Genomic DNA, 17,415 nt, shown 5'->3' with positions numbered 1-17,415 from the left:
ATATTAGATTATAGTACTTATTCAATATCTACTAGTTCTTATTTATTAGATTATAGTACTTATTCAATATCTACTAGTTCTTATATATTATAGTACTTATTCAATATCTACTAGTTCTTATATATTAGATTATAGTACTTATTCAATATCTACTAGTTCTTATATATTAGATTATAGTACTTATTCAATATCTACTAGTTCTTATATATTATAGTACTTATTCAATATCTACTAGTTCTTATCTATTAATTATAGTACTTATTCAATATCTACTAGTTCTTATATATTAGATTATAGTACTTATTCAATATCTACTAGTTCTTATTTATTAAATTATAGTATGTATTCAATATCTACTAGTTCTTATATACTAGATTATAGTACTTATTCAATATCTACTAGTTCTTATCTATTAATTATAGTACTTATTCAATATCTACTAGTTCTTATATATTAGATTATAGTACTTATTCAATATCTACTAGTTCTTATATATTAGATTATAGTACTTATTCAATATCTACTAGTTCTTATCTATTAATTATAGTACTTATTCAATATCTACTAGTTCTTATATATTAGATTATAGTACTTATTCAATATCTACTAGTTCTTATTTATTAGATTATAGTACTTATTCAATATCTACTAGTTCTTATCTATTAATTATAGTACTTATTCAATATCTACTAGTTCTTATATATTAGATTATAGTACTTATTCAATATCTACTAGTTCTTATATATTAGATTATAGTACTTATTCAATATCTACTAGTTCTTATCTATTAATTATAGTACTTATTCAATATCTACTAGTTCTTATATATTAGATTATAGTACTTATTCAATATCTACTAGTTCTTATATATTATATTATAGTACTTATTCAATATCTACTAGTTCTTATTTATTAGATTATAGTACTTATTCAATATCTACTAGTTCTTATATATTAGATACTAGTTATTCCAATAATGTCTAGTGAAAATAGATATTAGTGCGTTTTAAGGATTAAATGTTAAAACAGAAATGCTAATAGTGAAATAATGAATAATGAAAAATAATGAGTCAGGGAAAATAAATAAGTGTTTTTTTTTTTATTTCATCTTTTTTAAGAAACAGAATAATTTAATTATAAATTACAGAGTAAACAGTAAAAAGGGTCATTTCAAGCAGTCAGAAAGCAAAGTGCATATGACATTTCCATAAGAAACAGATTTCATTTTAATAGAAAATTTAAATACTCTCACCCTGAGAACAGTTTTACAATAACAAGTATTTTTGAACGCTGCATAAATGTCAGTAAGTGTCAGTGAGGTGGTGCAGAAAAGAATAAAAGTCAGTACCAAACACATGAACAGATATATTACTGTAATGCGACAGGAAACGGCCAGCAAATCGTGTAACAGTTGCAGTATATGATTGCATGAAATATGTTTAGTGAGCTCGTCTCTTGAGAACTGGCTTTAAAAAAATAAAGCTTCAATGAATCAGCTTCTAAAAGCAAATGAAATGTCCCTTCAGAATGAACAGTGTTAAGACCATTTCAATAACATATTCTTAAATGAACATAAACAACTGTCAACCATACAACTGGCCTAAATCAGACTATTTACTTCAGTTCAGCATTCAAAGTCTGAACTTAACAATTCCCATTCCCTGGAATAAAGTGGCACAGTTTGAAATACTATGAGATGTTGATACAGGACATTATGGAGAATAGTGCGCAATTTTTAGCCATTAAACTTTCCCGTAAATGTTAGAATTTTTTTAATAAGCACCGTTATGAATCACTCTTCTGTGGCTGAAACGCCTCCGTGTTAAAAACAAACCCACTGCTGCTTCAGGATTCCGAGGAAATGATGTGCTTTTCCAAAGGAACGACTGGGTAAAGGAAGGGGACACTCTCAAAAGCTTGTTCAAATGTGCCGGGATGTTTGTCAGGACCTGCTGACCACTGTAAAGACGCAACGTTGAGCTGGACAATCTGCTCTTGGTCCGTCTAGGAGTTGAAGCACTTCCACAATGGCGGAAAATCTTGTCACGTCTCCTTAATGTTTAGTCCTCACGACTCAGACACTCTTGAGCTGTGAATGGCAGTCGCTAGTTAGAAATACAGGAATTCCATTGGTTATTTTTGGCGTCAACGGAACATGACATCACTTATGTCTGAAAGCAACAGTTCACCAAAAACAAAAATCATCAACTGGAAATAATTTTATTTGAATTACTTTGAATTCATTTTCCATGCAAAAACTATGTCAAGATTTTCAGTCAATGACTTTTCAAATGACTGCAGAAGACATGGAATATAGTTATACTATTATATTTTTTATTCATATTTTTAATTTGTATTTATAATTTTTAATTGTAGTGAAAGTTTTAGTAATTTTGTTGTTTGATTTTATCATTTTTATGTTTTTATTTAGTTTTTATACTAATTATTTCAGTCCATCAAATTCTTATGGAAACTCGTTTCCGCCACTGAATTTAAAAAAAAGTAAAGAATTTTTTTTTATTTCAAAATTCCGACTTTTTGTCTCGCAATTACGAGTTTAAATTTCATAATTCTGACCTTTTCTCACAATTATGAGTTTAAATTTCGCAATTCTGACTTTTTGTCTCGCAATTACGAGTTTAAATTTCATAATTCTGACCTTTTCTCACAATTATGAGTTTAAATTTCGCAATTCTGACTTTTTGTCTCGCAATTACGAGTTTAAATTTCATAATTCTGACCTTTTCTCACAATTATGAGTTTAAATTTCGCAATTCTGACTTTTTTCTCGCAATTACGAGTTTACATTTCGCAATTCTGACTTTTTTTCTCTCGCAATTACGAGTTTAAATTTCGCAATTCTGACTTTATAATATGCAATTACGAGATATAAACTCGCAATTGCGAGAAAAAAAGTCAGAATGGCGAGATATAAATTTATTATTATTATTATTTTTTATTTAGTGGCGGAAACAAGCTTCCATAAGTTCTACTAAATGGAAATGAGAAATATTGCCTTTGGCAACTAGCTGAAATAAGTTTTTCATATAAAATTTTAATTAGTTTACACTTTATTTTAAGGTGTCATTGTTACAGTGTAATTATATATTTAAGTACTGAGTGATACTAATTAACTACATGTACTAACTATAGGGTTAGGGTAGGATTAGGGTTTTGGTTGAGGGTTAGTTGCATGTAATTACGCATAATTTATGGTACGTACATATGTTACACTGTAAAATGAAGAGTTACCCAAAAGATTTTATGTTTTTTAGTTTTAGTTAACTATAATAACCCTGGTATGCATAATTTCTACGGTGCTTTTCTGAGCTCCAGAACATTTTCATTTTAATTGCATCATTAAAAACAGCGAGGACATAAGAGAACATAAAGTGAAGATACCTACGTTAATGGAAGGCCAGCATTTTCAGGGTCACGTTGATCATCTGTGGAAGAGAGAAACGATACACATGTTCAGATGAAGATTTGAAGTCTAATAGCTAATGTAGTTTAGTGTTTCTTAATAATTGAGTGTGTGTGTTCTTGTGTACCTTGTCGACCTCTTCGACAGCAGAGCTTCATCACCATGAGGACAAGAAGTAGCAGCAGGACAAACACAAGCACGAAAACAATAGCTGCGATCACCTTAACTGAGAAAGGTTCTTTTTCGCCTGAAAGAAGACAAGAAAAGACATTTGATCTTTTGACTTTTCCCTCTTGAAGAATTATTTGTGACGCACTTGTTACTGGGGTTTTCAAACTGGGGGCCGCAAGAGGGTCTGAGGGGTCCGAGAAAAACTGTGTAAAAATAAATAAATAATTTAAAAGATTAAAATAAATAGATGAATTAGTTCAAATAAATAAGAAATAAATGAAAGGTGATTCATATAAATAAATAAAATAACATCTAAAAAATGTAAAAGATTAAAATAAATAGATAAATGGGTTCAAATAAAGAAGAAATAAATGAAAAGTGATTCACAGAAATAAATAATATAATATCTAAAAAATGTTAAAGATTAAAATAAATAGATAAATGGGTTAAAATAAATAAGAAATAAATGAAAAATGATTCATATAAATAATAACAACTAAATCAAAATAAATAAAAACATAAATTAGATTAAATAAATAAACAAAAATTTGATAATACATCTAACAGTACAGTCCTATAAGGGAAATAATGGATTTTTTGTTTTTAGTAAACCTTAAAATGTAAATATTTTTCAAATAATCTTTTAACTTGGTATAGTATATATAGTATATAGTAATTAGAATAAATTTGATATAAAATATATCGCTGCCTTTTAAATTTCAGGATACTCTCCCTTGCATAAGCATGGTCATATTTGGGTATCCATGCCATCTAAAAGATGGAAAAGCCCTGGAGAAGTTTACCAAAAATGAACATTATATACTCCACATTAGAGGCTGACATTTTTTCGGGAATCCCGCGGGATTCCCGTGACCCGCGGGATTCCCGAAAAAATGTCAGCCTCTCATGGGATGGGAAACAAAATCACTATTAATCACGGGATTGGGACGGGACAGGAAAAAATATCAGCGGGAGTGGGCGGGACCGGGAATCGTAATAAAACTATGATACCCAACTTTATACACAAATATACAGTTTCTATAAATAAACTCTATTTAAATTTTGAACTAAATTATATTTGCCCTTTCTCTTTATGCTCTCCTGTTTGCTTTGGTGTGGCTGGTAAAGTGAATGACGTGCTCCACACACGCATGAGACACGCTTTTCACACGCTCTCACGCCACACATTACATCCATTTTCTCACGCACAGAAAAATCACAAAGCAAAGAGGACACGGAGACCGACAGACTAGACGGAGCAGGTTACTTTATGATATAAAAAAATCTCAGCTCTCAGATTCTGTCAATTTTATTACGAAATTCAAAGAATAAATACCGTTTTGGCGCTTGTAAATGTTACGTGACAGATCCCTAGCGCACGTGAACCGATCATCTCTACTAGCTAATAGTTAATAAAGACGAATGAACACTGTTGAAAGATACAGTACAACTTACCGAAATGTATTCCTCATACATAATATCGATCAATCAGTGTTTTTTATCAGCGTGAAGAGGTCAATAACACAGCTGGAGAACAATTATGTCAGATTTACCACAGGAAAGCCATTTAATGAACATAATATAGGCTATAGCAGGTAGGTGGCAAGAAAAAAAAAAAGCTATAGAGAGTATTTTGCTAAATATGTGTTCTATATTACATATTTATTATATTTTTACTTGTATCATTAAATAAAGTTGTTATTATAATAATAAAAAAACGCATTATATTTAATTTGAGTTATTTTTAACCTTAAAGGGTTACTTCACCTCTGGGAAGATGAATGTGTATTTAAAATAGGTCATTTAAGTAGAAGAAATGTGAAGAAATTTTTGAATTTGGAGCTTTCTAGACTGAGAAAAGCCAGAAAATATATTTTTGGCTTATGTGGATGAAAGACAACAACTCCCAGAATGCACTTGCTTCGCTGCCTTAGGAGGCCACGCCTACCGGTAAGAGTTGAAAACAACAAGGCTAACTTAGGCTACGTGATGAGTTTGCCAGGGATTTGCCAGGGATCTCTAGAGATCGCCCAAAATGTCCGGGATTCGGCTTTTGCGTTCTACAGTCGCCATTCATTCATCATGTTTACTGTGGCGAGCAGGACGAGGCTGACGGCCGCGGGAGAACGGCGCGAGGCCGGTGGCGTCATTACTGAGACGCGCCGGGTCTCGTATCTCTCACGGAGGAGCGGGAATTTTCTTAGCAAGGGTAAAACGCACATCGACCGATCACTTGTTGTTTAGCGTTCATGTAAACACTACATTCAGATTCACCAATCGGAATGAATTCAGTTAGATTAAAACAAAAGGTGTGCATGTAAACAATGAATGGCGACCGCAGAACGCAAAAGCTGAATCCCGGACATTTTGAACGTTCTCGCCCGCCGGACAAGTCCGGGAAAAGGAAGATGGTAACCCCTACTTACTCAGCTTTCTCCAACTATTCAGCTTTGTCCACAGACCACAGAACAATAGCCTGCTAGCTTAGCTTCCAAAGAAAGACGGCTGACTGTGTGTACATTCTGTGACTGTGAGTGAGATCCCTCTATGGGCGGGCTGAAAACATGCGGAACAGCTCCTCCTACTGGCTGTAGTCTTTAGCCTCTGGCCAGAAAATCCTCCGATGACGCAAAATGACGATTTTTGCGTCATCGGAGGATTTTTTCCAGACAAAAAATACATAATTCTCTTGTCTCAGGGGGATATGAGGGTGGAAAGCATGGTAATTCGAAAATACTCCAGGTTTTCTACTAATACAAAGCTTAATGCTAAATCCTGAAGTAACCCTTTAAATAATAGCCTACTACCAGCTGATAGGGCTGTCTATGTTTACAGCATTAGGTGAGTTGTTGTTTTTTTCTTGAGAAAAAATAACGCCTATCTTGTGTAGCCTACCTAATATTTATCCATATGAGTCAATATTATATCAAATCAATAATTGAATTGAATTGAAATAATAAAAAAGCGTAGCTTACCAGAAATTGTACCATGTAAACATTGTAACATGTTGTCACTAAACCTAATAAAAATCAGTTTAGTTACTAAAATGTTAGTGACAATCACAATACACTTATTGTGATGCATTTTTTTTTACTGTAACTGACAGATTCCGGTCAAAAAAACAACACGGGAGTGGGAGGGAATAGGGACGGGATTGGATGTTTTTTCGTGGGATTGGGACGGGAGAGGTTTGAAAATCCACTCCCGTGTCACCCTCTACTCCACATTACTCATGCAATATAACCTAATTAATATGCATGAGTGAAATGCCCCCTCTACATTTTATTAGACGAGATTTTCTGTGATCAACAATTTCTAAATTCAGTCACACAAAACTTCAAAAGACTTGGAATATGACTTTTTGGTTACACTTCATTTTAAGGTTGACGTATTTACACAGTACTTACTCAAATAAGTACTGAGTAATATTAATTACCTACATGTACTTACTATAGTTACGGTTAGGGTTTGGTTTGGGGTTAGTTACTGTTATTACTAATACTATAGTACGTACATGTAGAAACGTGCATGCGCGTCTCCTTAAAATAAAGTCCCAGCAAGCAATTTTGCGTTTAAAAGACGTTTAATAGACTAAAACAAGCCAAAATTTGGGCTGTCAGTGAAAATTTTATAGACGTCTAAACCATCGCCCAAGAATAGACTCGTCATCAATTAGATAAAGAAATGAAATGAGTGAAGAAATGAAACCGAACACCTTGTAATCACTGTTGACTTTGCTTACATGATGGAATATCAAACATCTCGCAAGTTATTTTGGGAAAAATGACATGTAACCAAACTCAAGGTTATTTTGTCTAGAAGTGTGTTACTCATAGCCGGACTATACCGGGTCTATAGTTCACCTAGACGGTGAAATGATGGATATCGCTTGCTGGTTTTTTGTAAAATGTTTTTTTGGAGCTTTAATCGAATGCAATTTACATCCAGCTCACTTACAAATGGTGATGGTGGGGGAAACAGCGTCATCTACGGCACAGCTGACATTGATTGGATGGTCGCAGTTGTACGTGATGGTTTGGTTGATGGTCCACGTTCCGGAGATCGGATCTCCTGAGCTCTCGTTGTGAACGACACTCATCAGACTGGGGTTAAGCTCCGCCCACTTCACGGCACTTTGCGGGTAACCTCCCGTCGACGAGCAACTCAGCTGGCAGCTTTTCCCAGCAGCGCCATCGCCGTTCTTACGTTCACTGCACTCCTTCTCGATTGTGGGAACGCTGTATTTGGCTTTAAAAAGGGAGAGAACAGTGGAATAAGTGACATTTTAGAGATCCGGAGAGGTTCCCCCTACAATGTTTCATTTCCTCAAAACCCACGTCAGTAATAGCCTCCCATGAGCGCTTACTCAGCAGCGGTGAGTTTCCAACGCAAGCGCGCAGACAGATGTACATACGCAAATAAACCAGAGATGGTCTTAAAACAGACATGCACACTCATATTCGCACACGAACATGTATTCAAATGACCGCAGATTCATTACACACAATGTAGGAGCTTATCAGGGTTGTGCATCATTCAGAAATGAACTGAGAATGGCTCAAAATTTGAAGTGCATGTGAATCTAAGTACCGAAAGGGGTGCATAAAAAAGGAAGAAAGTAAAAGAAAATCAAAAGTAGTTTTTAATAATGCATTTTATGTTGTAGTATGAATCACCCATATCTAAACATATTCTCATATATAACATTTGGAGGATTTACAGAAATCAACTATATTCACTAATTAGCCAGAATGCTCTAATTTCCTCAATTTGTTTTGTCAATATTATTTTTTATACAATTATATGGAAACATTAATCACCATTAATCTTCTTTTTTTATGCACACCCTCTGGTTATTGTTTGGCAAAATTAAAAATTAAAATAAAATTAAAAACAATAATCTGCATTGATGGCTGTTAATTTAGTTTAAATAAATAGGGTGAATCCCATTAGTTGAGATAAAATATATTGTACATATCCGAGAAAAGATGAGCATAATTTGTCAAAATTAATGATGTAATTATTTATGATTTGTCGTTTTGAAAATCCTGTTGTTGTTGAATTAATGTGAATTTCTCTTTCTGCCATTCAGATTCAAATTCACACTCATAAACTGAAACTGAGCCGATTCTTCAGTTCTGAGCTTAACCCAACCCTGTGGTCTGTATTTATTGTGCCATACCTGTGACTTTGAGATAGATCTCTGAGAAAGGCTCCACTCTGCCGTAAAAGACAACACATTTGTACAATCCTTCGTCAGAAACGGAGACATCTGTCATCTCCATGCTGAGGGCTGTTTGGTTCACTTTGGTTCTGTTCTGGTACTCGGGAAAAACATCCAATTTTCTGGATAAATCAAAACCGTTGATGAATTTATCATCCTTGTTTTCAACAACTTTCTGTATGTACAAGCGTGTAACAGTCCCGCTCTTCTGATTGGGGCATTTGAATGTAGCGGTGTGACCCAAAACAGCAGTGATGTTCACCGGTGGACCGCTTGCATCTACACAAACACACAACAGAAGGACACACAGATCAGATTTGAGAAGCATTTCAGTCTGCATGTGATTATTATAAAGCAAATGTACCTCAGTGTAAATAGCAACATGTATATTTAAAGCGTAACTCTCGCCAAAATGCAATCTAGGCTCTTTTTGTGAATCTACCCGAGGCAAACTTTCGTTAAAAGCATAATTAGCTTAAGTTTGACCTTATTTTCGTTTTCGGTCAAATTGCCTTGTGAATGGGAGTGAATGGGGCACGACTATGATAGCATCAAAATCTCTATTTTTACAACACTAAGAAGGCTCGACACAACATGAAACTTTGCTCTCAGTATCACCAGAGGCTCTACACATGAACTCCAGCATTGAGAACAGTGTGTGTGTTCACAGAGTTTACTAAAAAGAAAGATTTTGAACAACTCACTGTCTCTGTGTCCGCCGGCATTTTGTCAGTCAAAAATAGTCGATCTCCGAATGCGAATGAACTGACTCTGAATTTTAGTATTGCTTCATATATAAGGATCCTTTTTCAAATACAAGGTCAATATTGATTTTCACTAACGACAAAACAACAGATTATCCGTGAATTTATATGGAGCTTTCCATCTTTACTCTCCTCCCTGTTACGTCGCTTTCGGAGATCGACTATTTTTGACTGACAAAATGCCTTGAGTTCATGTGTAGAGCCTCTGGTGACACTGAGAGCAAAGTTTCATGTTGTGTCGAGCCTTCTTAGTGTTTTAAAAATAGTGATTTTGATGCTATCATAGTCGTGCCCCATTCACTCCCATTCACAAGGCAATCTGACCGAAAACGAAAATACGGTCAAACTTAAAAGTGGTGTTTCCATCCTAATTATGCTTTTACACGAAAAAAGAGCCTAGGTCGCATTTTGGCGAGAGTTACGCTTTAAATCAGTGAAATCAGTGTTATATTCAGTTTGATCCCTGCTGTGAATATGCATTAGAATTTATGATACTGTTCAGAAAACTACACAGATACAAGATATATATCATTTCCAAGCACAACAGTAATCACTATGGGTAGTTAAAATATATATATATGTATAATATATATTACGTATTGTGTGTGTGTGTGTGTGTGTGTTCATCATTGTAGTTAGTAACAGAATCCATAATTCAAGGATCTGACTACTTTTAGTTTACTTTTGTTTATCATTATATTTATTGTTATGAGTTGAATAGGATAATCTTGTACCATATTGATTTAAAAACACAAAGAGAAAGAAAATATCATCAACAACATGAAGTGCATTAAATATTACATGACGTCAGGATTTCCCAGACTGGGGTGTGTGACAGAACTGTGGGTGAAAGGCTATTAATTAAATCATAAATATTTTTAAAATAAAAGCAAATGATAAAATCTTTTGTCATGTGACCATTAACCTGACGTCAGAACAGTCAACTTAATATCATTATTATTATGGACTTTATTCTATTGTTGACCTAACGTATTAACTTGAAATCTCAGGGGGAAATTCAAGTAAATATATTATATTTAAATAGATTCAGATGAAAAAAAAAAGTTGGGGAATCCCCTCACTGCATCTAAAAATGTGTTGAAAGACAAAAGCCTTCCAGAGACAGAAATACATGGTTAAATGACTCACTGAGAGATAAATCAAATAATAATTAATGCGGAACTGATTAGATATGCAATAGTGCAATGTTGAGAAAACATTTCTTAAAAGTGAAATGATTTGTGTAAATCCGGAGATCAAATGTTTTCAGTGATCGTCACATGACTAGTCGCTGGTCTGTGTGTGAAATTCCACAAAACTGGAAGAGTTTATTGATGTACATAAGAAGTATTAGGGATAATCAGTGAATTATGAATACTTTACTGCTATAGTGAGAATAACATGTGATCATGTAAGCAATAAAGAGTAACTGTAGTCTGATTACGAGTATTTTAAACCTAATATAATCTAATTACAAGTACTTCATTTTTTTAAATCTGATTATGTATCCAGATTACATGTGTAATAAGTTACTACCCAGCACTGTGTGTGTGTGTGTGTGTGTGTGTGTTTGAGAGTGAGTGAGTGAGTGAGTGTGTGAGTGTGTGCGTGATTGTGAGTGTGTGTGTGTGTGTGTGTGAGAGAGTGAGTGAGTGAGTGAGTGAGTGTGTGTGAGAGTGTGTGCGTGAGAGAGTGAGCGAGTGTGTGTGTGTGTGTGTGTGTGTGTGTGTGTGTGAGAGTGAGTGTGTGAGAGTGTGTGCGTGATTGTGAGTGTGTGTGTATGAGAGTGTCTCTGTGTTTGTTTTTTGTGTGTGTGTGTGAGTGTGTGTGTGATGGTGAGTGTGTGTATGAGTGTCTATGTGTTTGTGTTTTTTGTGTGTGTGTGTGTGTCTGTGAGTGTGTGCGTGATGGTGAGTGTGTGTGTGTGTGTGTGTGTGTATGAGAGTGTCTCTGTGTTAGTGTTTTTTTTGTGTGTGTGAGTGTAAGCGTGATGGTGAGTGTGTATGAGAGTGTCTCTGTGTTAAGTGTTTTTTGTGTGTGTTTGTGTGTGTGTGTGTGTGAGAGTGTCTCTGTGTTTGTGTTTTTTGTGTATGTGTGTGTGTGTGTGTGTCTGTGAGTGTGAGTGTGTGTATTCGTGTGTGTGTGTGTGTGTGTGTGTGTATAGATGTGTGTGTTTCAATCAGGGTGATTCTACATGACTTATTTCAGTGGTTCAGAAGTCCTTTTCTTACTGTCCGAGTTTTGCTTCCTCGTTCTTTGAATGTTTTTTAGTGGAGGTGCATTCCCCGCCTCCTCCAGCTTCTAGTAACTCATCCCTACATTATCCATCGCCCCGTAACGTTTCTCTTTCAATCTCTACACATTCAGCAAATCACAGTAATAAACAGGCCTTTTCTAATCACTACAGTAAAACTTGACTGGTTGTGTGTCCGAACTGTCCCACTGAACCCCGTTAAACATGTGCACGTGATCCTGCAAAAGCGAGGCATAAATCAGGAGTTGCTCTTACCAGTTGCAGCTGTTACCAGCACCAAGATCATGACCAGGGCCAAGCTGTCAAAAACACACAAGCAAGAACAACAATAAGAGAAAACGCAAAAAACACACACTTACTCACAATCATGTGCATTAGCATATTCCTCTAAAATTCCCATGACTCATAATGTTTAAAGAAAAATAACTGCAAACCCAGGCCTTTAACCCAAAACAACACACTTACTTGATGTTTGCATGTGTTCAGGTGTATTGTAACTAAGCAAACAAACACTACAACATTTAACATCCTCATAAGTAAACCCTACATTATAATATAACACCACTAGTACGATCAGTGTGTTAAAGAGGATGTCGTTAGTATGCATCATGTGGATTAAGTGTTTCACGCACTTTCTGCAAACGCAACGTTATTGACGCATAGATCAACGTCAACACGGGTAAATGTTGAACTGAAACAGGAGATCTGCACTCCTGCTATTGGTAAGCGGACATGTTTGATCGTCTAGACTGATGTGTTCACGGCTGTGCGCATTGAAAAAGCAAAGATTAAAAGATCATGAACGAAATCCTGCTAGTCAACACAAGAGGACTGTCAAAGAACAACAGAACAGTGCAATAAGAAAAATGGCTAATGCAAACGATTTCCTGATCTAAATATACCCATGCAAACACACGAACACAAGAGCAGCACTTCCCTCTTAGGTGGAGAAACGACTAACACACACGTACAGAGAGCTATAATAGTGAAGACTTCTCCTAGACTTCCACTTTTCTATTATATTAATGATATTTATCTCTCGAGCTCATGAGCCCTCACAGGTTTAACGACTAACATCACCTAAACATCTCCTTTATCTAGCGATGACAGACGTTTTCACTAGTTTAGCCACACACACACACACACACACACACACACACACACACATTCACGCGCTCTCACACACACGCACACACACACACACACACACACGCGCATTCACGCCCTCTCACACACACAAAAACACAGAGACACTCTCATACACACACACACAATCACGCACACACTCTCTTTCTCGCAAACACAAACACACACAAAAAACAAACAAACACAGAGACACTCTCATACACACACTCACCATCATGCACACACTCACTCACACACTTCTCACTCACCTCTCACACACTCTCACACTCTCACACACAAAAACACAAACACAGAGACACTCTCATACACACACACACAAAAAAAACACAAACACAGAGACACTCTCATACACACAAACACAAAAACACAAACACAGAGACACTCTCATACACACACACACAAACACAGAGACACTCTCATACACACAAACACAGAGACACTCTCATACACACAAACACAAACACAGACACTCTCATACACACACACACAAACACAGACACTCTCACACACACACACCTCTCACACACTCACTCACACACTCTCACATTCACTCACTCTCACACACACTCTCACATTCACTCACTCTCACACTCACTCACTCACACACTCACTCACTCTCACACACACACACACACACACACGGAGAGAGAGAGAGCTGTACCTGTATCTGTGGGTGTATAAGCAGGGGCGTTGTGGACTCATGCTGACGGACGCGAGTGACCGGGTGAAACACTTAAAGAGAGCAGACTGGCTTCTTCATGTCCTCCTCATCTGACTCTCGAAACAGGAAGAACGCCTACAACACACACACACAGAGAGAAAGGGACAGAGAGTTGATGTCATCCCCATCTTCATATCGATACTGTCAGAGGGAATTCCCACAAGACACACCCTCCAGAAACACCTCAGACAGCAAAACAATGCCAACGGCAGAGAGCGACCGAGGACAAACGAGAGGGAGAAAGGAAACCGATTGTGCAATTGTACTTTGGACAAAACTATTTGTGTTGCTTTACTACAGAATCCCCTAAACTAAAATACACTGAACTAAAATGACTTATGTTGCTTTATTGCAGAGCGCATTAAACTAAACTAACCTAAAAACTGAACTAAACATTTTACTGAACGAAACTGTTTGTGCCATTTTCCCAGAGAGAGTATTAACTAAAGTTAACTAAACTGTGTCGCTTTACTACACACTGTAAAAAATTATGTGATCAATAAGTTATGACAATGTTTGTTTTTACATTGCTTTAACTCATTAAAATGAGTTAAGCAAATTTCAACTTTTTTTTCAAAGTTTTACCAGTTTAAACTCATTTTTAAGTCAATTTAATGTCATTTAAGTTGAAATGACTTAAACATCCAAGTTGATTGTACTTAAAAATTGTAGGCAACAATTATTATTATTTTTTTTAACTAAAGATTAACTTAACTAAACTAAACTGGTTGTGCAATTTTACTATGCCAATTTAATTTGACTAAACTAAACTAGCCTAATTGTGCTACTTCACCACCGAGGGCATTAAACTAAACTACGTTTTACTAAACTAACCTAAAAACTAAACATTTTACTAAACTGGACTGTTTGTGCCATTTGTGTTTTAACTAACGTAGCCTAAACTAAACTAATCATGCAGCTTTACCACAGACAGCACTAAACTAAAATACACTTATCTAAACTAAACTACATTTTACTAAACTAAACTAGGGGTAAATTCGGGTTGATTGAGACACTTTTTCCAAGTCATCTCCATGGCAAAATGTGTCCCAATCACCCTAAATTCACCCCTAATTGTGTTACTAAACTATTAGTTTAGTTTAAACTATTAAACTAAATTTTACTAAACTACACTTAACTGGTTGTGGCATTTTATTCCAGAGGATAGGTAACTAAAGTAAACAAGATTACACTAAATGTACTTGCTTTACTGCAGCTAAACTAAACTAAACTAAACTAAACTAAACTAAACTAAACTAAACTAAACTAAACATGTTTGATTTACTGCAGCTGAACTAAAATAAACTAAATTAAACATATCTAAACTAATTGTGTTACTTTAACGCAGGTGCCATTAAACTAAACTACACTTATTGTGCCATTTCACTGTTTTGTCACATTACAATGAAATCAAAGAGCTTTTAAAAATGATCCACGTTAAACTGAAAGTGTTTAAAGGACACAAAAGCTTCAGTGGGTCGATCACAGACAACAACACAAACATAAATGAAGAAAATCAAGAGAAAACACCATCTCAACTAGCATAAGTGTGAATGATTACACCCGACACGCTTCACAACACACACACAGTTTAACACAGTGCCCTGATCCAGAAAAAACCTGAGAAACCTGACCCAGCCGCACACATGCCACCGGCCAACGCGTGTGTGTGAAAGTGTGTGAAGAGGGAAAGAGTGAGAGTAGAGAAATGATGAGACGAGAGAGCACTTACTCAAGTTCAGCCGCCTGTCCTCCAGCGCTCGGATCAAATGAAACACGGCGATTAAACAGTTCCTTTTTGACTGAGCAAGAGAGAGAAAGAGGAAGTGCTCTTCATTAAAGTGTGAAACCTCAGATCGTGTTTCTGTCTTAATATAAGGTTTCACAATTAAAAACCAAAGAAGTGTCTGAGAATGTGAATCACGTGAAATAAGCTGCGTAGGCTAAAATAAGTTAAGCTAAACTACACTAAATTACTACATCAAATAACTCTAATCTTCACTAAAGCAAACAAGTGATTGATGTGCAAGAATGTGTTTGAAAGCGTCTGAAACTGAACTGGTTTTATATTTTTGCTAACACTTTACAATAAGGTCCCATTAGTTAAAGTCAAGTCACCTTTATTTATATTGCGCTTTATACAATAGCTTTACAGAGATAACAGGAGTATAGTGCAACAAAGTTTGTTTCTAGAAGAAAATAGCGTCACAGTCCAGCTTAAGGTAGTTCAGATGGTTCAGTTTTGTTGTAAAAAAGATCATTTAATTTAGTTCATTTATATATATATAATATATCCAGATCCAGCTCAGTTCAGTTCTCGTATAATAGTGTCAATGCAGGCAGATCAATAATGTTGTTAAATATTAAAGCGCATTAACTAACCATGAGCAATGCATTGGTTACAGTATTTATTGATCTTTGTAAATGAATCAACTGTTCATTGCTAGTTCATGTTAGGTCCATTAAACACAGCAAAACTTCATATTTTAGTATTTGCACATTTCAAAATTAGATCAGTGGATCAAAACTATACATGCATTTTTAACAATACCCGTTCTTGTCTTAGGACAACTTTGATTAACTTTTTTGATCCACTTTAAATTTTGACTGCTGTATTTTTCATGGTTATGTTAACATGTTTACCTTATTGAAAAGTGTTACACATATTTTTGTTTTATCACTTTGTCAACATGATGAAACATAACACACACATGAAGCACTAGATAAAACCAGATTTTGTGCTATCTTTGCAGAGATCGAGCCTTTGGGACAGATAAGGTCCCCAGAAGGAAACACATGTTATTTTATATTATAATTCAGTAAACTGAATTACAGATAAGTCACTGGGAAATTCCCACATTAATAAACAAATGTTTGTGTGTGACTTCAGGTGAAATGAACTACAGACGTGATGTGACGTGACATACCTGAGCAATAATTATATACGTTTACTCACCCGGACCGAATGACTTCTACAATTATGAAAACAAACACATCGGCACACTTCTCCTTCTGGTCTCTTCACAAGAACTGCATGAATCCTCCCACACAGTACTGGCAGTAGCAGAGAAACAGCTTAAGCATTTTACTCTGACATTCATGCATTTATGAGATGCTTTTATTCAAAGTGACTTACATTGCATCAGTAGTTCATCAGTTCAAGCGTTTCCTGGGAATCGAACCAAACGTCTGCTTGAGCTGCAGAAACAGGGTTAGTTAGTTAGTTCACTCAGAAATGTGGAGCAGCTCAGATCATTTGCTTTTCTGAAATGTTTGAGTTCAATATTGAGAGACTTTGGTGCATTTGAGAACAGTTTGAGACGTCCCTTAAAACTCACCTTTGATCCCCAAAATTACATATTTAAATGTTTTTTCCTTGAAAATGGTTCCAAGGTTCTATGAATATGCAAATGAGCCCCGCCTCCACTCACTCACTCAGCTCAGAGATCCACTGGTTGACGATCACACGTTGATCTGATTGGTTACAAGGTAGTTTGTGACGTCAGAAACACCAGCGATTTCCAACCGTGTTTTTGAGACTGTCTTTGGTTCACTGCAGTTTTAAGGAGAAACCCAGTTAGCAAAATTTGTCTGGCCCACCACTGGCCCACATCCTTGCTTCAATTCTGGCCCAGTTCTGACTGGGTCCCCGGCCCAAAAATGGAAAATAGACACAAAAAAATGTCCTCCGGCTCAGATGAGACCCACACC

The 17,415-nt window shown here is 35.7% G+C and overlaps 1 protein-coding gene across 4 annotated transcripts; it reads right to left on the bottom strand.

Annotated features, from left to right (window-relative positions):
* Positions 1–1,095: 1,095 nt before the first annotated feature.
* On the bottom strand, positions 1,096–15,523 carry LOC311090766 (T-lymphocyte activation antigen CD80-like). 4 transcript variants are annotated; one of them, XM_084126275.1, is made up of 8 exons: positions 15,437–15,523; positions 13,645–13,779; positions 12,093–12,136; positions 8,778–9,098; positions 7,553–7,843; positions 3,552–3,671; positions 3,407–3,446; positions 1,096–2,105 (listed from the first exon to the last, which is right to left on the bottom strand). In XM_084126275.1, the coding sequence occupies exons 2-8, from the start codon at positions 13,683–13,685 to the stop codon at positions 2,075–2,077; spliced, it is 888 nt and encodes a 295-aa protein (XP_083982401.1). In that variant the 5' UTR covers positions 13,686–13,779; positions 15,437–15,523; the 3' UTR covers positions 1,096–2,074. The 4 variants fall into 4 exon arrangements, with proteins under 4 accessions (XP_083982401.1, XP_083982403.1, XP_083982404.1 ...); XM_084126277.1 differs by having other exon boundaries at positions 3,403–3,446; positions 15,437–15,506; XM_084126278.1 differs by having other exon boundaries at positions 1,096–2,089; positions 3,403–3,446; positions 15,437–15,506.
* Between the last annotated feature and the right edge of the window lie 1,892 nt (positions 15,524–17,415).

The sequence above is a fragment of the Abramis brama genome, assembly GCF_963993115.1.
Source record: "Abramis brama genome assembly, chromosome: 10".
NCBI lineage: Eukaryota > Metazoa > Chordata > Actinopteri > Cypriniformes > Leuciscidae > Abramis > Abramis brama.
The sequence above is the reverse complement of the archived record's forward strand: the minus strand, read 5'-3'. Positions and strand labels throughout refer to the sequence as shown.